The sequence below is a fragment of the Python bivittatus genome, unplaced genomic scaffold (assembly GCF_059951505.1).
Source record: "Python bivittatus isolate LINGU-HERP-01145 unplaced genomic scaffold, Pbiv_v1 ctg000350_np1212, whole genome shotgun sequence".
Lineage (NCBI taxonomy): Eukaryota > Metazoa > Chordata > Lepidosauria > Squamata > Pythonidae > Python > Python bivittatus.
Window position 1 is genome coordinate 43,629,937 of NW_028277074.1, and position 23,853 is coordinate 43,653,789.

At 37.8% G+C, this 23,853-nt stretch overlaps 1 protein-coding gene across 3 annotated transcripts in view; it reads right to left on the reverse strand.

Annotated features, from left to right (window-relative positions):
• The window catches only part of AFF3 (ALF transcription elongation factor 3), a 277,229-nt gene that overhangs the window by 94,312 nt on the left and 159,064 nt on the right, over window positions 1–23,853 (reverse strand). For all 3 annotated transcript variants that reach the window (XR_015796877.1, XM_088145043.1, XM_088145042.1), the window contains exons 6-7: window positions 12,698–12,734; window positions 7,560–7,611 (exon numbers count right to left, since the gene is read on the reverse strand). Coding sequence is in view for 2 of the 3 variants with exons in the window: in XM_088145043.1 (XP_088001169.1) it covers window positions 7,560–7,611; window positions 12,698–12,734 (89 nt within the window). In the remaining variant the exon portion in view is untranslated. The remainder of the gene's footprint in view (window positions 1–7,559; window positions 7,612–12,697; window positions 12,735–23,853) is intronic.

The window sequence follows — 23,853 nt, forward strand, 5'->3', positions numbered from 1 at the left end:
TAATAAATGCATAACATAATTTTTAAAGTTCTAGCCTTCTTGGAGCAGCAAAAAGTAGAAACAATAATATTTGACAGAAGTAGATGGTTAACTTGTCTTACCCCGTGGTCATTGTATATAGAGTAAACATTACAATGAAGTTTGTACATTTCTGTGCCATATGTTTGGCTCAAGGATGAATACTTTAGCTAACAAAATTTTCAAGGCATTTATTGTTCTAAGAAGCAGTAACTTTATTCATTTTAAAACATGGATTCATTTTTGGCAGGCTCTCCAGAATCCCACAGGAAGGTATTACAAGAAATCACTAATGCACTATGAAGATACTTTAATGTGCTATAAAGTTATTTGAAGTCCCTGTTGTCCCCTGGCTAGATGTTTTAGAAAAGGAAATGAAGGTTTTCTTCATATAATATGTAAAAAAACTGGTGTCTCTGATCTAATGGGCTTTCATGTTTAGGTGAAAATGATATAAACTAAATCTTCCCATTTGAAAACTATTAAAACCGTCTCCATTTAACTGTAGATGTTGACAAGACATTACTGCACTTTTTTCTATTTTGTTTTAATAAGAAAAAGTGTAGCTATTTATACACGCAATATCAAGAGATTTTCTATGCATGTTATTGATTGATTTTTATCCCATCTTTCTTCGATGAGCTCAATGCAATGGAGGAAAAAGTCTTCCCCTAATTTACAGAACTGTAAATCTTATGCCCTATAACTTTTATTTAATATTCAAATTATCTGCTTTGATCTTTAACAAGTACATATCCCTGATGTAAACTTTTTAAATGAAAATTGCCCTAATGCAAGCTCACTTTTTAAATATAACCAGTATTATTTGCACACAATTTTTGTTGTGAATTGTTTTGCAGACACTTTTTTTCTTTCTTGCAAATATTTGATCAGGAAAAAAAGAACTACCCAAAGTTCAATGTTTGATCATTCCACAGGAATCAGAATGCACAAATCTGTTTCTAGAATAAAGACTTATGGATATATCCCTTTCGTATCCATATTTTTAGATTGCAATAGACTATGGATCCATTTAGATGTAAAAATTAGAACCAGAATCTGGCTCAGTACAGACCTTCTGACCTGACCTTCTGACCTTAACAGAAATTTGGAAAAAAGTTACCTAAGCAAAATGGGGTGAAACATTTTTTAGGTCCAAAGCAATGAGATAACATTCAGAAGCAGCTCAGGCAGGCACCTCTCCAATTCATGGAGTAAAAGAAGAGGGAAGAGATACAGCACAATGATATTTGAAAGATTTTGTTATAACCAATCTCAATAAAAGTAGTTTTAGCCTTCCTGTGGGGTTGATTTCCTGGTCTGGTCTACTTAGATGTAAGGGATACTTTTATCCATGTAAAGAATCTACTTTCCATCAGCAGTCTATATACTTCCTGAATATCTGACCCAGAGATTTAGAAGGATAGTGCCAGAACATTATGGAAAATGACTCTGGGGATTTGGTGAAAGTCACCTTTTTCTCACTGACCAGAATGTCCTGCATGGAACTCCACTACAGAGCGGAGCCAACACATTCTATGTGTTGAGTTGAAGCTCAGCATGCAACGTAAATGTAATCTTCAAAGGCTAGGACGTCTATGTTAATGATGTTTTGCCCATGGGAAAATCTGGACATCTAATGGGTGCTAATATGTACAAAAGATAAAACAAGTGATATATGATATATACTTAAGTACAAATAAACATATATTTGTAGTGTGATACCATTGGGTGTGTTCTTTTAGTCCTGAAGACTAGAAGTGGGTCCAATGACCCAGTGAACTTGGAGTAAAGTTTTGCATAGAACAAATCAGCAAATGTTACAGGACTTCATGACTTTGGAAGACTTTAATTTGAACTCTCTGTGGATTTGTTTCTCAGTTTTGTTGCATAGCTGTGAAGGAATCCTGGCAAAGTGATTTCTTTGACCATGAATCCTTTGCAGAGATCATGCAACCATGGGGCCAGACTGCAAAAGTAAAAGCTCCTCAGCAGAATGAAGGGATACATTACAGTTCCTTGAATATACTTTCTTCTGTTTAAGAGACAATCAGAAGCCAGAAACAATGGGCCTTAGCTCTTTTCTTTTTCTTTTTGGAAAGCACGCATTGGAGTAATTTGGTAGGAGGAAGATGATTCCCTCCACTCTTTTCAGGAAGACTTAAATGTAAATGTTCCACTCATGAATGGTTCTGTGCCTAATTCAGAAGCATAATAAACCTGTCCCTAAAAGTAATGTTTGAAAGAAGCAGTAAAACCAGTGAAAGGATAAATTAAGTTCCACTGTTCCTGTATATAAACAATTTGTGTGTGGAACTTGAGATATCCACAAATAAAATTAATTTGTCTCTTTGAGTTTACACCAAGGACACCATGACTTCCAGCAAATTACTTTTCAGATTTTTTTACATACATTTTATATACTCTGGGGAGAAATAGGAATAATTAGTACTTTTTTAAAAAAGTGAGAGAATTCTTAATACTTTTTTTAAGAAGATGAAAGGAACAGTCAATTAATAACTCATTTCCAGGAATGACACCAACTTTCATCTGACATGAGTAAATCCTCCAACAATATTGGAAATCTAGTTCAATAGTGAAATCTTCAAATATATGTTTTTTGGTCCCACCAATCACATCATTTTCACTTGTATTTTTTCTTTCCTCCCTTCCCTTTGATGCTCCCCAACAACTAGAGGTACAAGCCAAAGACTGCAATGGGTCCTTCCCCACTTGCCATAACCATCAGAGAAACCAGCCCCCACAACCTCTTTTTTCTGCCATGTCCTCACAACATTGTCTTCATCTCATCCCCAGCCTATGAGTAAAATTGGACTAAGCCATAATTAGCTGCATACATGTGTGTGTGTGCGCCTTCAAGTCAATCTTGACCCCTGCCAACAGCTTGGACAAGTCCCTACAATTTTCTTGGCAATGTGGTTCACCCTTGCCTCCTTCCTAGTGCTCAGTGAGAGTGATTGGCCCAAAGTCACCCAGCTGGCTTCATGCCTAAAGCAGGATTAGAACTCACAGTCTCCCTTCTAGCCTGATGCCTTAACCACTAGACCAAACTGGCTCTCATCATTAGCTGTCCTGGAAAGTACTGATTTCTCGTTATTTTGACACTAAGCAGCAGCAGCAGCAGCAGCAGCAGCAGCAGCAGCAGCAGCAGCAGCCTCAAAATGTATATCATCTGTTATTTTGCCATCCATTACACTGGAGATGACACTGGTGACCAAATGGGAATGTACCTACTAAGGTGCTCATTTCGCCAATCTGGCCATGCCCTGTCACCTCTATCTCTGAGTGGACTTTTCTACTTCCATTCTGTTGCTGTCTCTCAAGAGCTGGACAGAGAGACAGACAAAATGATATTAAAAATACCTGGTAGATGTTCCTGCTAAGAACATGTCATGGATGTGTCCAGGTGGCCACTAGAATTTGAACTCCACCAGGCTGGTTTATTCTTAGGACTGAAGCAACAAGGTTTTGCTTCAAAAAAGAAAAAAAGCCCTGCCACATAAAATAGAAAGAACCCATGCCTCTCCAGACATTCTTCCTTCTGGAAGACATTCTTCCTAAGTTGCCAGTATTTGAAGGAGTTGGGAAGAACAATTTAAATCTCAAGGAGGCAAGCTCTCCATAAGCCCTTAAATAGTTTACATTGACTTTGACAGTTTAGGCATTAAGAAAAAGAGTTTGCACAGTGTTAAGTATCTACAGGATGCTGCGTTAGTAATAGCTTTTGGCCACTGCAGTTCACATAGTTTAAGAGCGCTTTAGCTGTGGGCTGTGTTTGATCCAGGTCTTAGGAGTTTAGAATAGCTATGTCTGGGCCTCTGTGTGTTATTTCCATTCTTCCTTCTTCAACACAGCATTTTGGTGACAAATGTGACATTTACTGAGAGCTGAAAACTGTCAGGAAGTTGGTTTGGTATTCAAGCGCTCTCTTTGGTAAGCAGACAGAAATAATATTTAATTGGAAATCTGAGCAGAATCTGGGTGTTATATTTTTAAAATGGGTGCTTTTTGACATATTGAAGAATTTAATATTAGTCAGCTTGCTTCCAGTGATGGATATACAGAGAGGCTTTTATTATGAAGCAAACAAAATAAATAGCCTTAAGCCAAATAAACAGTATTTTGATTGTCTGTGAGGCACAGACATTTGCTGCCATAAGACTACTCACTGCTCCTACTCCATCAAAACATTTGATGAACTTGTGAAATTATTGAAAATCTTCTTTGCATCTGGGAAGGCATTGGTACTTACATCACAGTATAGCTTAATTCATTTCAGTGCTGCAATTTAGGGAAGTTTTTTTTTAGAAAACATGTCCAACATGCTCACAGTAGTACAAGGTTGTTCTCAAGGACTGATTTTCCTTTGTAGCACTTCCTAGTCTGATCAGGTATCCTTACAACACTGCATAATCTTTAGAAAATGTAATAGAGTACCTCAGGTTCACCGACGTGAGGTTTGGATCATAAACTAGGGTTATGAGAAGAAACTTCAGTAATGCCTGTATCTGTGTGTTCCATTTTTGTCTCCCACTTCTTGGTCTTTCTCCATGAGCAGTTCCAATTTTTTAAATTGTCAATAAGCGAATCACCTGTAGTTGTTAAGCATGACATCACGTGACCACGACTTGTGATTTTACTGCCAGCTTCTTCATTGACTTTGCTTCTTGGAAGCTGGCTGTGAAGCACACAAATGGTGATCACATGACCACGGGATGCTGCAACAGTTGTAAATGCCTGCCAGCTGAGAAGCACCTGAATCTCGATCATGTATCTGTGGGGACGCTGCAATGGTCATAAGTGCAAGGACTGGTTGTAAAGTTACTTTTTCAGCACCATCACAACTTCAAACACTTGCTAAACAGGGCAGTCATTAAGCAAGGACGACCTGTACTACATTTTCATGAATATTTTTAATACAGTAACTGTATTGTTTCTCCCTTCTTTTCCTCTGGTTATATTTCTGGGTTTATCATGTAGAGAATACCTCATACTCTCAAAATAATTTCTTAATTGTTCAATAGTTAATTATTTAAAGAGCAAATTAATTTCTACTTCAAAATTCTACTTCAGAATTGAGCCAATCCTTGACTCAAATTCCCATTTATATTGATAAGTATACTAGAAGTGTACTAGATGTGTCCATGAAATAAAAAGAGAGAGAATATCTGTGTTTATGAAAGCAGAAGTTCCCTAAGGCTACACACTTACACCTAGTGTCCCATGTAAATGACAGACAGACTGATCTTGGTATATCTGATTTATAGATTGGAACATCTTTCTTTTAATGATTGAGAGGTCTGATATTCTTCAATTTCAGCAACAATTAGTATATAAGGTTTCTAAAACATTGTCCTTTAATAATTTCTTTACTATTCCACATACTCCCCAAATGTAGGTATAAGTAACACTATATTTCCCAGGTTTTCTCTTATCTGACTTACACTTCAGTTTTGAGCTATATTTCAAAGAAGGCAACTTCAAACCACAGTTCATGAAATGCATTTATTATTATCTTCACCTAAGCCTTTGGCGGGAGTGAGAAAAGCCCCCTTTGAATTGTATAAGTTTGTTTCTTTTGTCATCCTTGCCATATTTACTCTTCTTTTTTGTCTATCTTGTTTTTATTTGTAACCACTCAGTCAGTGGGAGTAGGGCTGCATATAAAATTAACAAATAATTATACATACTCAAATTTGATTTTACTAAAACGAATACAGTACAAAGCATTTTCTATTCCTAACATCTGCTGAAATCATTAAAGATCACATTTAAAAAACAAAAATATTCTAAACCAATGCACAATACAGTGGTACCTCGGGATATGAACTTAATGCGTTCTGTGACTCTGGGCGTATCCCGAGTTGGTCGCAACCCGACGCAAATTTCCCCATAGGGTTCAATGTAATTACCGTTAATCCGTTCTGGCGTCCGCGGACCACGCATCAGGGGCGGGAGAACGGTCGGGCATGGCGCGTCGCGAAAAAGGCCGGGTGCAGCGTGGCGGGAGAACAGCCGGATGCGGCGCGAGAACGGCCGGGTGCCGCGTGGCGCGGCGGGAGAACGGCTGGGCACGGCGTGGCACCACGCGACAGGAGAACGGCCGTGGACCACGTGTCAGGGTGGAAAAATGACCGTACCCCGAGGCGGAGTTCGCACATCGAGGTAAATTTTTGCGGCTGGAGCTGGTCGTAACCCGAAAAGCTCGTTAGTAGAGGCGTTCGTATCCCGAGGTACCACTGTATATTAAAATGTTAAAACTCCTGCTATTTAAACCCTAAAATATACATGACAACCATTATTCACCCATCATATTCTTTATACAATAATTATTTTTGCTTAATAATTTTTGCAGGATAAAGGCATACATAGCTATATCAAACATCTTTTTAGATTTATTTGAGAGGTTGTATTATTTTTAATTGTTGTCAAGAACATCTAGTGCTAAATAACCCTTATTGCACCTAACTGTTCCCAGTCATAGTAAGAATGGTAGGTAGCACTGAGAAAAATTACATGATATAGCAGACTAAATTTAAATAACACGCATTTGAAGTAAAAATGACACTCTGATACACTCTAAAATTGCAGATTGGAAGAATTGTTTTTCATGTAACAACTAGATAAAAGAGAGATCTGACCCTGTAAATCAGTGTTTCTTAACCTTGGCAACTTGAAGATGTGTGGACTTCAACTCCCAGAATTCCCCAGCCAGCATGCTGGCTAGGGAATTCTGGGAGTTGAAGTCCATACCTCTTAAAGTTCCCACGGTTGAGAAACACTGTTGTAGATTAAACTGAGTTTACTTGTGTAATCAGGTTTTCTTCCCTTTGAGAAAGGAATATGTTTTAGAGCCCAATGTTTTCATAGCTGTAAAAGCAGTGTAGTATTTTGTATACTGAAACAAAACGGATAAAACCTCCCATTATTTCATTAGAATAAATCACATTCTGTGATCTATCGTGTTATTGATTTTATTAATTCAGAATCATCAACAAATTGTGGGAAATCATATTAACTCTTTCAGTTGCATTTCAGCAACTGGAATGTGCTGCTGTAGTCGTCAGTCATTTAAAATTACAACAGTAAATCATAAGCAACATATGACATATGTTTTAGCCAGAGAGAAAAGCTCCTGTTTTCATATAAAGAATCTTTAAATTTTTTATGAAGTGCTGACTCAAAAAAGTATATGCTGGCTACATGGCCTCTTTAGAAATCAAGGAATTTTGCTATACTAGCCAATTGCTATACTATCACTGAAATAGTATTCAAAAGTATTAAAGGTAACACTTTAAATCCAAAAGAGATGTGTATGTTAAACAGAGGTGTCTATGGAGGAAGACTAGATGGCCAAAAAGTCTGGATGGCAGCATTGCATGTAAATAAGAAGCAGGACTTTAATTACGCAGTTGCAGCCCCCATCTTGACTTTTTTGACAGACACACCATCAGGGATGTCCCAGATCTCAAGGAAAATTACTACCCTTTCAACAAACCACAAATATTAGGTTGACTTACGATGTATGTAAGGTACTGTTTTCTGGATTCTTTGGCTCAGCATCATCTTTTCCTTGGAAAAACAACAGAATAGGAGTATGAACAAAGGAGCCATAATTATGAAGGTCATTATGTAGTGATATAAGTCATGATAAGAAACACAGTTGAAAATTAATAACAGCCTTAAAAAAACAAGCAAACTCCATATACTGAAGTCAGCAATAAACATGAATTTTAATAAGTTAAGAATTATGAGTTTGCTTACCAGAACACTAGCATTAGCTCTGCAGCACCTAGATTATAAAATAGGCTTCTCTACTTACACTGTACCCAAGAAGCTCCCTTGTTGCTTATTCTTTTTAAATACAGGATATAGAGCCAGTGCATTCTCCAAAGTAGCAATTGTTAGAGAACAATTTTGTTTTGTTTTGCTGGATAGCTATATCCTGTCCCATTGGCTTCAGTAGCGAATGAATCAGTATAACTTCCTTCTAACTGCTCCTAAATCTGTAAATTGCATGAAGCTCAAGACACCTCAAAAAATCTGACTGCCAAAGGAAAATTCTGCCCTTGAAAGTATCATTTTAGGGGAAAAAATGGTGTAAGACAATAGAATATTGTGGCACCTTAACAACAAAGTATTATTTCACACTAAGGTCTACTTAAAATCCTTTAAACCATTAGACTTGCAGTTTCAATGCAAAAGTCAAATATGACTTCTCAAAATATTTTTTGCAAAAAAGAGGAATAACAATAAGGAAGATACTGTTCCGCTTGGCCTGATATGACAACGGGCTGGTCTTTAGGTCACTGATTGTGTAGCTTCCTATTATATAGAACTACAGTAAATAAATTAGAAGCACTGTTTATCTTACCTTCTTTCCTAAATTGCCTAAATACAATGCATTTGTATTTTTTGTTTTATCGCATAATAGACCTTCTTAGCAAAATAGTCTAACTGTAATAACTACTGTAATGTCAAAGTAACCATATTCTGAGAAACACATATAGCATGATTGGTCAAAACAGGATTGGGCTGGAAGTCTGAAATGTTCTGTGAAGTCACGGACCTGCCCCAATTCATATTGTCTTAAGCCATTTCTAACAGGTATTGCCATACTGTAAGGAAAAAAAAAAAAGGAAGGTAGATAGGTATGTATAATCAAAAGCTCCAATCTCCCTCAAACAATTCCCAATTATCTGGGAGTCCCATTGAAATGAATGGGATTTTCTACCTAATAGATTTAGATAAATTTCACTATTGGTATATAGCGATGGTGTGTTAGAGTTTTCACCTTGTGCTTTTATTATTTGTGTATTTGTTAGCCACCTGGGCTTGGTTTATATAATATAGGTGGCTATATAACTTTTTTTTTTTTTAATTCCAAATAAATATATTTTATAAGTATTAGGCTTCTTCAGCTGAGGCATATCCCTGAGAAAGTTAAGATCTGGTGTGGCTACAGATTTCGAAATGCCTAGGAAAATGATCTTTTGAAATGTTCTAATACATGTTGGGGATTCTTTTTTAAAGTACGGGATGCCCCACATGTACATTTCTCTGTAACTGTGTTATAGCTTCTTATCAGCTATTTGAATGAACTTCAGCAAATAAACAGAAAATCAAACAGCAAATCAGGGTCTTAGTTGCAGGGTTTTCTATAAAATGAACCATCTGTTAATGCAGAAGTTTTCTGCTTGTGTAGTCTTCCCCTAAAGAGGAATCGTTATTTCTAGATCTAAATCTATAACATTCATAATTGCAGAGGATACCAAGACAGAGTTAATGGTGTAATTTCAGGAGACAGGCAATTGTACTTAACCTGCCAGAGAAATAATTCTTAAAATGAGATTCAGCTCTTAAATTTCTAATTTCTAATGAAATACCCTGCATTATAAAATTACCGGCTTCTGAAATATTTACTTGGACCCATTGCTAGGATCTCAATAAAACTTGCAATCTCAATGTTTATTCCGGGAAATACATGGATAATATGCATATGTACCACATCTAATTGATCCCTGCTAAGCCAGGGAGAAGCAACAAAGTGTCCCTAGGTACCTCCATTGATGCAGATTCTCTAGTCCATCTACTTAAAAAGACATTTTTAAAAAGAACTAAAAAGGAAGCAAAACACCCCTTCTAGTATCCATATACCTAGAAAAAACAATGCTTTTGGGTCTACAAAGATCCCAATGGAATGGACTACTTTGCTTTTAGGTAAATTGAAAACATTGTGACTGCTCTGTCTACTGTGGAAGCCACTTTGTGAATAGAAAGCAATTTCATGAGTGCATCCAACACAAGCTTGCGAAATTCCAAATAAGTACCCAGCTTAAAAAGGTTGTCTACCCCTGTGCTAAACCACATTACATTAAACATTACTGAGATGTGGTCTGCATGTTCCCTTTCCTCCTCTGGTGTCAAGTCCATAGCAATTGCTCACAACCAAGAAAGTTAGATTCTCACAGTCTTATTAACTGGGATTATTGAAAGGGAAAGGTTGGGGGGGGAGGTGAAAGGGGGGCTGGGTGACAGAAATCTTGGCAACTAGATACATTTACTTTAGTACCCCATTTATCTCTAAGCTTATTAGGAAAGAAGTTATTTGGTCTTCTTGCTAACTGCCTGTTGATGCAGTAGGGATTTGGCTACCATTTTCCTGATAAAGAAGAGTATGTAGATGCTCCAAACCTTAGTATTTTGAAAACCAACATCCTTTTCCTGGGTTCTATTGCATTGTCTATTTCACTGGCGTGGCTGAACAGAGATAGGAAGCATTAGCTTATTCCTTTAAACTAAACATGTTATGTCTGAACCAGGAAAAGTGAATTAATGTTAACTACACATTGTCAAATAATAATTTATCATTCTGGCTTCTTCGGATAATTAATTGTTAAAACTATAACTGCAATCTAAGGTTCACATATTTAATAAGTGTGGTCAATTGAAAACTGAAACAACTGTTTACAATGTTCTGCACAACCGTTATCACTGAGAACATGAGACTATAGAAATCCAAAATTTGCTCAGACTCATTTCTGCAATACTCAATTAAAGACAGCATTATGTTTTAATGTAACCCATGTTGTGTTTGTTTATTCATTGTCCCAACTTGTTGCAAAATCAAAGAAGTTGTTTCTCTTTCTTTTATATTACCTGTTTAGGTTTCACCAAGGAAAACTCACATCCCAAGGTGACTTAATTGGCAGGCTTCTGCTCAGTTTCTAGGCCACTATATATATTCTTGGCTATCAGTACCCAACACTCAGGTGGCTGTTCAGTTCTGCACACATAAATAAGCACGGCAGACTGAATTTTTGGTACCATGCTTATTTATATGTGCAGAATTGAACAGCCACCTGACACTAGAAGTGCTGCATAAATGAAACAAATTATCACAAAACCAAGGGTAGGTAATCCATGCTCAGTTTGTTTGTTCGATAAGCTTGCTGCATGACCTGTCTGTGTCAGTAATAACTCTGACCCCATGTACAAGTGAAGGAGAATCATTTCAAAACATATTTTATAAATTCTGGGATATAATGTTGATAGGTGGAGCAGTTTAAATGCCAGAGCCACAATTTAAAAGTTGGTAGGGGTTGTGGGTAATAATTGGTTGTCATTTAAGAAGAGGAGAAAACAAAAGTCCCAAAATATCTGTAGCAACACCCTCTTTCCGTTTCTCAGAATCATGTGGTTTTTCTTGTTTTGCTATTACCTTCACTGCAGATTATTATCAGATTCATGTAAAAATCTCTTTTAATGTAAATGGTTCATAAAAGACATTATTCTCCCACTCAGAGAAACTAGTACATCTATCTTCTCTCTCTGTTTTGTAACGTTATGCTCTTCTTCGTAATAGTATCAAATGCTGAGTGGCAATTAAACTGCTCTGGACTGCACTGCATTTTCCCAAATGTTTTTCATCCCCTGACCATTCTCCAGATATATGCTAACTGATAGTAAAACAAAAGGCTCCTAACGTGTTTATGTATGTTTAGCTTGCTCAGCAGATAACCCAACCCTTCTCACAAAAGGATTCTTTGCAACAGAGAGGCCATATAGTTTTATAGCATCTACACGTAACTAAATCACTGCTGTTTATATGGATATGCCTATGAGAAAACGAGAAAGACAGAATTTATAAACCTGTGCATTCATTCCAACACAATGAGTTAGATCCCAAAGTAAGTTAATAAACCCACAGAACAAAACGTATCTGTTTCTTCCTCTCTTGTGCCCCCATAGCCTCTATAAAAGTCAAAGTTATCCTAAACAATATGGAAACAAGTCATGTCTGGGAGTGTGGAGGAATGTTCCAAACTGGATCTCAGGATAGTTGAAATACAATACTCCTTCCATATTCCTATTCTTCAGAAGATCCCCTGTTCATCTGGACAGGCTGGAGTGCATTAAGTAACTTATGGGGCAGGGAGGGAAGCTTTTCTTCAGTAAACTTGCTCAAATTAATTTATCTTAGGATCCAGTTCTCTATGTTAGGAAATTACATTGATTAAATTAAAGAAGGATAATATTATTAACATCTTGTATTACCCTAACTGAATGTCAGCACAAGATAGACTAGACTAAGAAACTAATGCCATACAGGGCAGGACTACTTTTATTGTAATAGCTATAGTAACTGAATCTTGCAAGTCTGAATGGGCTTCCCGCCCCCTCCCCCCCACACTTTATTTTCATGTGAACCAGGAAGAGGCTTGTCTGAGACATTTTCTCAAGTTATTTTCTTGGCCTGGGCTCAGGCCTCTCTTATCTGACCATTGCCTTAGTAGTTCTTCTTCCTGCCCTTCAAGACCTTTCCCTATGCCCTCTCCAGTGAAGTATAAGAAGAATTTTGGAGATGTCACTGTCAGGAGAGTAGAAGATATAGGGAATAGAGGGAATGCATTGCCATTGTTTCAGAAAATAATCTACAAATGTCTCTTAAAAGCTAGACCATTTATCTGAAGCCTAGATACGTATACCTAATTTATCTTTTCCAAAGGATTCAAGATTATTTCCGGTTCAAAAAACAGTAATGGCCACATTCAAAATACAGGAAACACTGTTTTTTTCCCTGCCAATTTATCTTATGGAATATTTAACCAATCATGATTTCCATCAAATGCAACTGTGAAGTGAAAGTTATTCTTACTTTGATTGCTGTGTCCTGTTGAGACATGCTGTGGGTCCTAAAGAACAAAGACATGAAATTGATAATTAAAAACATGGAATGATACAGTAAAAATAGTTTATGTTAACAATATAAAAGTTTGACACACATGATAGAAAGAGTAATTCTACTGTACGGAGTATTAGGACCACTCTTTTTTATTCCTGGAAACAAAGAGACTATGTTTGCCTCGATACATTTCTTTGAATATTCTTAGGCGGAAGGGATTTTCCTCTTCTGATCCACTGCTGAAGACAGCTGACATATGGGAGAGGTCTTCAAATAAACTGGTTTAATAAATAAATAAATAAATAAATAAATAAGAAAACTCCAAGAATCAAACACACTTTCAAAACAATCAAACATTCCAGCTGTCACTTTATTGCTTCTCCAAATGATAATAAATAGGCTACATTGTATTTTTACCCCAAATATTCAAAAGTATACAAAGTTATACTAGTAGTATTTATAAACATGGTGGATAAGCCAGGATGAGGTTGCTCTAACTAAGCACCATCTGTGAGAAGAACCCAGCGTCCTTACTGGTGGACCATCACGTGGCATAATTACGGGGATGCTAAATTAGTCATAATTGTACAGGCAAGTGACTGCTGACTGGACAGTAGCATTTAGCTTGGATCATGATGCCAATAGCTTTAACTGAGCACTGTTGTACACTTTAGATGGTGTATGGATGGTGTAGCGAACTCACAGAGGCTCTATGGGATATTTTACTACTTAATAAATGGGACTCTTAGAGAGTTCACACAGTATGGGAAATGCCAGGGGCACCATGAATTGAGAAAGTTTGGGAACCTCTGCCTTATGCTACTCTTTGTAAGTTTCTTGATTATTGATCAGCAGTTTGATGTACAATGCAGGATTCACCATAGAAAAAGTAGAATTTATGCCTTCCTCATTCATTCCCTTGATTAACTCTAGGAGAATCTTTAACCCTTGATTAACTCTAGGAGAACCTTTAACCTTTAACAAATTCTCCTCTAGGAGAAACTTTAAAATAAGTGTTTTATTCTCAATGAATATAGAGGCCACATTACATAAATGCACTAACTGATGGGCCACACCCACACACCTACAAAAATGAAATGCACAAATATTAAAAATTAAGCTAAATGAATTTAATCAATAACATACTTAAATTAAAATAATTCATTATTGATTATTTAATCACCATGGTTGCAATCTCTCACCTACCGTCTCACCCCACCCTATGTTCTGGGCACCCCTTGGAACCAATTGGCATGGACTAATGGCAATGTCAGCGTCAATATTCCCTCTGCTTCCCTGCATGGTGATCATGTGCCAGCGCAGCATCTGCGCACAAAGCAAGGCAGGTCAATGGTGGCAGAGAATAGGGGCCGGCAGAGATGCTCTAGCAGGATTTGGGCTCCAGCAGCATGCTGGACATGTCAACTTTGCAAGCTGCACATGTCAACATAGCACCAACACTGGCTCAAGCACGGCACTGTCAGAGCCTGAATCCCAACAGATAGAACCTGTTCTATCCAGAGCAGGCATAGCATGCAAATCCTGAAAACCTAGCAACAATGATGAGAAATTATGCCATACTAGAAACTGTGTTGATATTTTTATGAAACATCTTCATCATCTTGGCAGTCATTATGCTAAGTCTTCCAAGTATGTCAGCTCAAATTTGTTTTGAATAATTCAATGCAATTACAGAACTTTTAAAGAAGAGATGTACACAGAAACCTGTAATATTTTGTATTTGCAAATGTGTTGTTGATTCTGAGAATGCATTATTGTATGTTATTTATGGTTTCCTGATCTTCAGTGTCCGCCTTCAATACCTGGAAATGGCATTTCAGCTAAATATAAACGCCATGAAATACCATTTTCAAAAGCTATTTTATTGTTCCACTGAAATAATTCAAACAAAGCAAACTGCAACAATAAAGCTAATTAACATAAATATGTGCTGTTTTAACAGTGAATAAGGATTAACAACTTTCTAAATGACATAAAACCAAAATTATGAGCAATTTCAAGTAAACTAGTCATTTTTGGTTGGCTGAGTTCACAGAACGAGGGTGATACATTAAAATCAACTTCCTCTTCCCTCTGAGCAAGATATATTTAACTTGTTTAGAATTATAGTCTGTTCCATCAGTAAATCTGAAAAAAGCAATAACAATTCTGTTTTGAATTTATCACAGTTAGTCATTGTTTACTGTAGTTTATACTTCATGGATAGGAAAATAAGGCTGAGGAACGGTAACTTACAGAGGCCACCTAGTGAGTACAGGCAAGGAGGCATTTGAACTCCTTTTCCAAAAGTTTGTCACTGTTTTCCAAGTATATACAACAGTTTGGGTTGTATTTTTTGTAACTGAGCACTAGATGCTCTAGAGCTGGCTGAAATCTTATTAGTGTTTTCACTTCTAGTCATTTCAACATAGGTGCTTTCAGTAGTAACTCCTAAATCTGTTTAGATGCTTTTTACAAACTGGCATCTAGTAAAATTCCAACATTTTTGACCGGCAAATGTCTTATGGGTAATTCTTTACTGAATTCTGTGGAACTTAAACCAATTTAAGGGTTCCTATAGTTGATTATTTACAATTGTATTAATGTATGCTCAATACAATCGATAAGAGAAGGTAACTGATCCTTCCTACACATCTTAATACTTGGTGCCCTGTTCTACTCATTTCATGGTCTCTGTTTTAGCTGTATCAGTTTTAACCATAGACCTTTATCAAGTTGCTTAAATGCCTGGGTGTATTTCTAAAAGAAAACAGATCAAAACTTGCATATTTAAACATGGTAAAGGTATATATGGCTTTGAAATTTTCTCATCCAGCAGAATTTGCCAAAATCTATTACTTGCATGAAAGACTGTAAACAAGTTTGGTATTTACTAATTTATTGATAATTTCTTACATAAAAGATAATTAAATATGAATTTTAAAAATGACTTAAGCCAAAAACAAAGAAACAAAATAAAACATAAACTGGGAAGTACTTCTATTTTAATGGATGTAAATTTTTAAAGAAAAACACAGACAATTTAAAGAATTTGCTAATTCTTATGTTTTGTATTTCTTTACATTCAATTATTTTTGTTTAGAGTCCCAAGCTCATCTATACATTTTTTAAAGTAATTCAGCAAAAGAGTAGCTGAACTAGGAGATAAAATCAGCAGTACAAATGGCATATCCTGCCACCATTTATTTGCCAGCCAGACTGCAGACAGAAAGTCAAGCTTAACTTTTTGTTTTGTGATTTTTTTAATAAAACATATACAATATGATGAAAATGAAATTCTACATGTAGCTATTTAGTCTTTATGTCAATATTTATATCAGATCAACTTGGCTGCAGACAGGAACGCCTATGGTATTCTAATTGCCATAGAATTACTACTAAATTGCCTACTAATGTAGTGTAAATTTTAAGCAGTCACTGTAATAATTAAATAAAATACAGGTTGGCAGTGCTTCAGCATGCTTGAAGGAGAGATCAAGATATATTTAAATATAAATTAAAAAGACTAATTACCTAGATATGTGATTAATTCTTCACATCATAATGAACAGAGAAGATATGTTGCAACTGCTTATCCAAGTTGAGGGGAAGATGCTGTCAAAGGATAAAAAAAGTGTGTGTGTGTGTGTGTATGTGCGTGTGACTAAAATGATGATAACGAAGACTTATAATTATAGATAAGCATCCTGCTTGAAAGGACTGAGACTGGCAAGGTAGGAACCAGTGTTTCTCAGGGCAGAGGGAATCGTTTTGTAAGTCTAACTTAACTGCTTCCAAAGGCCATCAAGAGATCAGCCATGTTTCTGTTAACTTGGAAGAGCAGGTACTCCCTATGTCTCCCTACAGACATATATAAAGGGTCTTACCTTTGTGCTGCAGTAGGCAATTAGCTGTTGTATTTAAAGCTTCATTCTTGTCTGCAGGGATCTTTATCTTGATGACTCGTGTCTGAGAGTCTTCTATCAAATGAAGCCAAGTGTGGAATAAGTGCCTGAAAAGCTGTGATTTACTCCTAAACCCTAGTATGAAGCCTTTATATATGTCTGTAGGGAGACATAGAGAGTACCTGCTCTTCCAAGTTAACAGAAACACGGCTGATCTCTTGATGGCCTTTGGAAGCAGTTAAGTTAGACTTACAAAATGATTCTCTCTGCCCTGAGAAACACTGGTTCCTACCTTGCCAATCTCAGTCCTTTCAAGCAGGATTTGTTGTTGTTGTTTAGTCGTTAAGTCGTGTCCGACTCTTCGTGACCCCATGAACCATATTGCGCCAGGCCTTCCTGTCCTTCACTGCCTCCCTGATTTTGCTCAGTTTCATGCTCATTGCTTCAGTGATGCTATCCAACCATCTCATCCTCTGCCGTCCTCTTCTCCTTTTGCCTTCAATCTTTCCCAGCATCAGGGTCCTTTCCAAAGAGTCCTCTCTTCGCATTAGGTGACCAAAGTATCTGAGCTTGAGCTTCATTATCAATCCTTCCAATGAGCAGTCAGGGTTGATTTCCTTTAAGATTGACTGGTTTGACCTCCTAGCAGTCCAGGGGACTCTTAAGAGTCTTCTCCAACACCACAGTTCAAAGGCATCAATTCTTCGGCGCTCAGCCTTCTTTATGGTCCAGCTCTCACAGCCATACATTACTACTGGAAAAACCATAGCTTTGACTATGCGGATCTTTGTCGGCAAGGTGACGTCTCTGCTTTTTAATATGCTATCTAGGCTTGCCATAGCTTTCCTCCCAAGGAGCGTCTTTTAATTTCATGGCTGCAGTCTCCGTCTGCGGTGATCTTGGAGCCCAAATAAATGAAGTCTGTTACTGCTTCCATTTCTACCCCTTCTATTCGCCAGGAATTGATGGGTCCAGATGCCATGATCTTAGTTTTTTTTATGTTGAGTTTCAAGCCAGCTTTTGCACTCTCCTCTTTCACCCTCATCAAGAGGCTCTTTAGTTCTTCTTCACTTTCTGCCATGAGGGTGGTATCGTCCGCATATCTGAGGTTGTTGATGATTCTCCCTGCAATCTTAATTCCGGCTTGTGATTCTTCCAGCCTGGCATTTCTCATGATGTACTCTGCATATAGGTTAAATAAGCAGGGTGACAGTATACAGCCTTGTCGTACACCTTTCCCTATTTTGAACCAATCGGTTGTTCCATGACCGGTTCTAACTGTTGCTTCTTGGCCCGCATACAGATTTCTCAGGAGACAGGTAAGGTGCTCTGGTACTCCCATCTCTTTAAGAACTTGCCACAGTTTGTTGTGATCCACACAATCAAAGGCTTTTGCATAGTCAATGAAGCAGAAGTAGATATTTTTCTGGAACTCTCGTGCTTTCTCCATGATCCAGCGAATGTTGGCGATTTGATCTCTAGTTCCTCTGCCTCTTCGAAACCCAGCTTGTACATCCGGTAGTTCTCAGTTCATGTATTGCTGAAGCCTAGTTTGTACGATTTTGAGCATAACCTTGCTAGCATGTGAAATGAGTGCAATTGTGCGATAGTTTGAGCATTCTTTGGCATTGCCCTTCTTTGGAATTGGAACATAAACTGACCTTTTCCAATCCCGTGGCCACTGTTGCGTTTTCCAAACTTGCTGGCATATTGAGTGCAGCACTTTAACACCATCATCTTTTAGTATTTTAAATAACTCAGCTGGAATACTGTCATCTCCACTAGCTTTGTTGTTAGCAATGCTTCCTAAGGCCCACTTGACTTCACTCTCTAGGATGTCTGGCTCAAGGTCAGCGATCACACCAGCGTGGACATCAGGGACATTAAGATCTTTCTTGTATAGTTCTTCTGTGTATTCTTGCCACCTCTTCTTAATCTCTTCTGCTTCTGTTAGGTCCCTGCCTTTTTTGTCCTTTATCATGCCCATCTTTGCACTAAACCTTCCTTTCATATCTCCAATTTTCTTGAAGAGATCTCTAGTCTTCCCCATTCTATTGTTTTCCTCGATTTCTTTGCATTGTTCATTTAAGAAGGCCTTCTTATCTCTCCTTGCTATTCTCTGGAAATCTGCATTCAGTTGCTTATATCTTTCCCTTTCACCCTTGCTTTTCACATTCCTTCTTTCCACAGCTATTTGTAAAGCCTCATCAGACAGCCATTTTGCTTTCTTGCATTTCTTTTTCTTTGGGATGGTTTTAGTTGCTGCCTCCTGTACAATGTTACGGACCTCCGTCCATAGTTCTTCAGGCACTCTGTCTACCAAATCTAATCCTCTAAATCTATTCATCACCTTCACTGTGTACTCACAAGGAATATGATCTAAGTCATACCTGAGTGGTCTAGTGGTTTTCCCTACATTCTTCAATTTAAGCCTAAATTTTGCAGTAAGAAGCTCATGATCTGAGCCACAGTCAGCTCCTGGTCTTGTTTTTGCTGTCTGTATAGAGCTTCTCCATCTTTGGCTGCAAAGTATATAATCAATCTGGTTTCGGTATTGACCATCTGGTGATGTCCATGTGTAGAGTCGTCTCTTGTGTTGTTGGAAAAGAGTGTTTGCTATGACTAGCTTGTTCTCTTGACAGAACTCTATTAGCCTTTGCCCTGCTTCATTTTGTACTCCAAGGCCAAACTTGCCTGTTATTCCGATTACTCCTTGACTTCCTACTTTAGCATTCCAATCCCCTATGATGAAAAGGACATCTTTTTTTGGTGCTAGTTCGAGAAGGTGTTGTAGGTCTTCATAGAAGCGGTCAACTTCAGCTTCTTCAGCATCAGTGGTTGGGGCATAGACTTGGATGACTGTGATACTGAATGGTTTGCCTTGGATATGCACTGAGATCATTCTGTCGTTTTTGAGGTTGTACCCCATTACTGCCTTTCCCACTCTCTTATTGACTATGAGTGCAACTCCATTTCTTCTGAGGGTTTCTTGCCCACAGTAGTAGATATAATGGTCACCCGAATTAAATTCACCCATTCCCGTCCATTTCAGTTCGCTGATTCCCAAGATGTCGATGTTCAATCTTGTCATCTCATGTTTGACCACATCCAGCTTGCCTTGGTTCATAGATCTTACATTCCAGGTACCTATACAATATTGTTCTTTACAGCATCGGACCTTCTTTTCGCTTCCAGATACATCCACAGCTGAACGTCCTTTCGGCTTTGGCCCAGCCGCTTCACTCTTTCTGGAGCTACTTGGAATTGCCCTCCGCTCTTCCCCAGTAGCATATTGGACACCTTCCGACCTGAGGGGCTCATCTTCCGGCATCATATCTTTTAGCCTTTTAACATTGTCCATGGGGTTTTCTTGGCAAGGATACTGGAGTGGGTTGCCATTTCCTTCTCCAGTGGACCACATTTTGTCAGAACTCTCTGTCATGACCTGTCCGTCTTGGGTGGCCCTGCACGGTATAGCTCATGGCTTCACTGAGTTACGCAAGCCCCTTCGCCACGACAAGGCAGTGATCCATGAAGGGGTCAAGCAGGATGCTTATCTATAATTATAAGTCTTCGTTATCATCAGTTTAGTCACACACGTCCCTTCTTTGTGATCTCTGTGCATTACATATATTTTATATGTAAAGAAATCTCAGAGCATGCATGCATGCGTGCATGTGTGTGTGTGTGTGTATCCAATTCAGTAATAATATATACAGCAGACTGTATCAAGTCCAGTGTAACATTTTTAAGCCCTCCACTCTGATTTATGATTGCATAATTGATTAACAGGGATGATGGAGTAGAACTGCCTTTCTGAACCCACAACTAACCAAAATGGATTCCAGTCTAACATTAGGGTAAAGAGCATTCCACAGAAGTATATTATCACCAAGAAATCCCAGAGGTCCTCCTAACACATTAAAATCACTGGCAGAAAAATATGAGTGAATTTACCCACTGCAGACAGGCATATTAAGGCAATAAAGACTAGCAGCATTGCCATCCAAAAGCAGCATCTGACTAAGATCGTAAATTGCTACAGTCACAACAAATAGTATACAGCTTTGTTGCCATATAACAAAAAACAAGTTAGTGGAAGTGAAGAAAACCTGCAGAAACCATTCTTTTGGGGGACTGGCTCCAATCCAATCGGGGTACAAATATTTTGGCTAGTGGTATCATACAAAATATGTCTGTGATTTGTAGAAGGAATTTGATGTTTAATGTCGAGAATAAAGGGAATATTCCAGTGGAGTTGACAGTTATGGAAAGATAGCACAGAGTAAAATATGCTTATTCAAACAAGAAGAAGGAAACATATGAGATAAAAGAAATGTCTAGATAAAAAACTATGCCACGTAAAGTAACACGAGTCAGTTCTTAAGACACAGTGTTCGCTGGCATATTGAAGAATACCAAAAATGTCACTTTAAGTATCAGAACATGAGGGTATTAAGAAGTTTACAGGATTCAAATATTAATTGTGTCAGGACATCATAAGGTTCCAAGAAGGGGGTAGAATGATACTCAGAAAAGACAGCTGAATGAAGCCTTTAAATAATTTGCTTTCCAAAACGTGAAGAGAAATGGGAAAACCTGTCAAATAGAGAATTAAATATAGAAACTAATGTCATCTATATCTTAAGTAACAAAACAGCCAGATTCTTGTTTCAAAGAGAGAAAAGCTAAAGAACTGGTAATTATTAATCAAGGAACTTTGCCTGGTATAATCAGCAAGTTGCCGACTTTCTCACTGCAGCCAATTGTCTCTAACGGAAGGCTTGCAAAGACTGTATTTTCCAGGCCATAACTTTAAGAGTGGACAATGGAGTCTGGAACATAGTGTGAAAAAATATACCTGGAACTCAGAATACATAAATTTTAGTGATTGCAAAGAGCTAATGACATAAGTTACAGATGGGAGCCACCCAAAGTCATAAGGGTACATTTGTATTGTACTTCTGTAGTCTCCGTATAAACTTGTCATTGAGAAGGCTGGAAAGTATTAAATAAAGGGGATGCACGAATGAGCCAACTAGATATACTATACCTAACTGTGTCCTGGTGTAAACTGTTGACATCAACAGTACTTTCTGGAAGTAAATATCTCTATCTCCTTGAATTAAGTCTTGTACTGAACATCACTCACTCTTGAAAATGAATACTGCTCAAACTATCTACAATAGCTATTCTTTAAGGAAAATGTGCTCTAATACACCAGAACTCCCACCATGGTTAGACACTGAAGTATGTCGAATACTTACTGTCTTAGGTAGCAAACAACCATCATGTCATTTGGAAACAACCTGAATGGATCTGTTGATGAGACTTAGATACAAAACTCAAGACCAAGAATTTAAGGTCACTGATGTAAAATGCCTACTCTTTATGTACTATGGCCTCTGAATTCTCCACTGACTGCAATGGAATGGATCCTTTTTGTAAGAGATGACTCTGTTGGTATGGTTCATTACAGCTGACAAGTGAAAAAAAGGAAACCCCTGGTTAAATTAAGTCAATCCATCACAACAGTGACCCAACAACATTCCAGATAATTCAATGAATGTTTGAATAGAGTTTCATATAACAGAGAATTCTTGAATGAGCCAATGCTGAAGTACTATGAGTCTAACAAATGCTGTTCCAAATCAGCTCCTGAGCAAGTAGGCATATACTGTGGTGGTAGAGGACCCAGATCTTCCATTTACAGACTTTTTATTTCAAACACCATCCTCATTTCAGCCACAAACACTGAATTATTCCTGATGGAGGATAGAAAAGATACAGGAGCTAATTTTGATACAGACAAAGTGTTCTTCTCCAAGCTAGTGATTTTTATTGGTACATGGTTAATAACTTAAATAATTTGTACTTGTTTTTCTAATATACAGTGACCTTAGCTTAACAAACTAATATATGTTTATATACAGAGCTTCTTGCAGTTCCTTAACAGTTTCAGTTGGTCCTTCCTTATCTTACACAGTTGCTAAATGTAGTCCCTGCTTTGTTATGTTAATTCATTCAGACAGCTTAGTGGTACCTTCACTTCCTTCTCTAGAAAGGAAGATGGAAAGGAGGAATAATAACTCTTTTTCCTGAGCCTCCTGGAAATCCAGTACCTTGGACATAATTCTCCTAGTCAGTCCTTTCCATTGTAGCCCCAGTCCAATGTAGCTCTGCAGAACTTCCTTCTTGATTGTGCTTGCTCCTACTAGCCCTCAGTTGCACATTCCTTCTTTCTCTGAGGATCTTCTCTCCAACTGAATTGCCTGCTTTCCTCCAGTGGCTTCAGCTCTTCCTCCTTGATACACATATAGCACCTCCACATTGGAATATATCACATGCATATTGCACCACTTTCTGGCAAATCTGCTCTTTATAAACCTTGCATTGAAAGGGAGATGTGCTTGCTCACAGGGGACTTAATTCATCCAAGTCCCATTTAGCTTCTACATGGCAAATATTATGCCATTGGCAAACAGGCAAAAATCCTAACTTTGAGACCAAAAGTACGATCCAGTCTGTATCATGGCAGCTGACCCTGTCATATCTGCCCAGCAAAACACCCTCTTTCAGGAAAAGCACAGCCCATTTTGCCATGTCTGGTAAGTGAAATAATAAGGAATCTCACCTGAGTGCCTTCATCTAGAAAAGCCCAGATTTGCATATCAAAAGTGTACTGACCCAGGAAGAAAGGATTCCCCATAGAATTTTTCTGTTGGGTTCATGACACAGTAAGGAGGCAGAGGAGTTGGGGACTATCTGATTTCCCAGTTGCTGGGTCTGGGCCTGTAGGCTGCTAGCAGCAATTGTGTCATCTTTTGCTATGAGACCCTCCCACTGTCATATTTCATCACCGATAAGGAATATATTCTGCAAATGCTCAAACCTTTCTTCATACATTCCAATGAAAACTTCACTCTGTGAAAACAGATGTAAAGCAAAATCACAGACCTGACTCTTCACATACCCATATCCCAATACAGTATTTAATTCAGTATTGAAGTACACATGCTTCAAACAGGGTAAGCCAGATCTCAGTTTTTTAAAGGAAATTCTTCAGCATCCAGGGACATTTACTAGAGATAATTCTTTCACAATAGTTTTATGAAGACTTCACTTCAGGCTAAACAGTTATAATTAGCGTGGCCCATCACCCGGCAAATTTTCAAAAACATTGATGAGGTTAAACATTTTGACTGTGCTTTTCTAAACAACTGA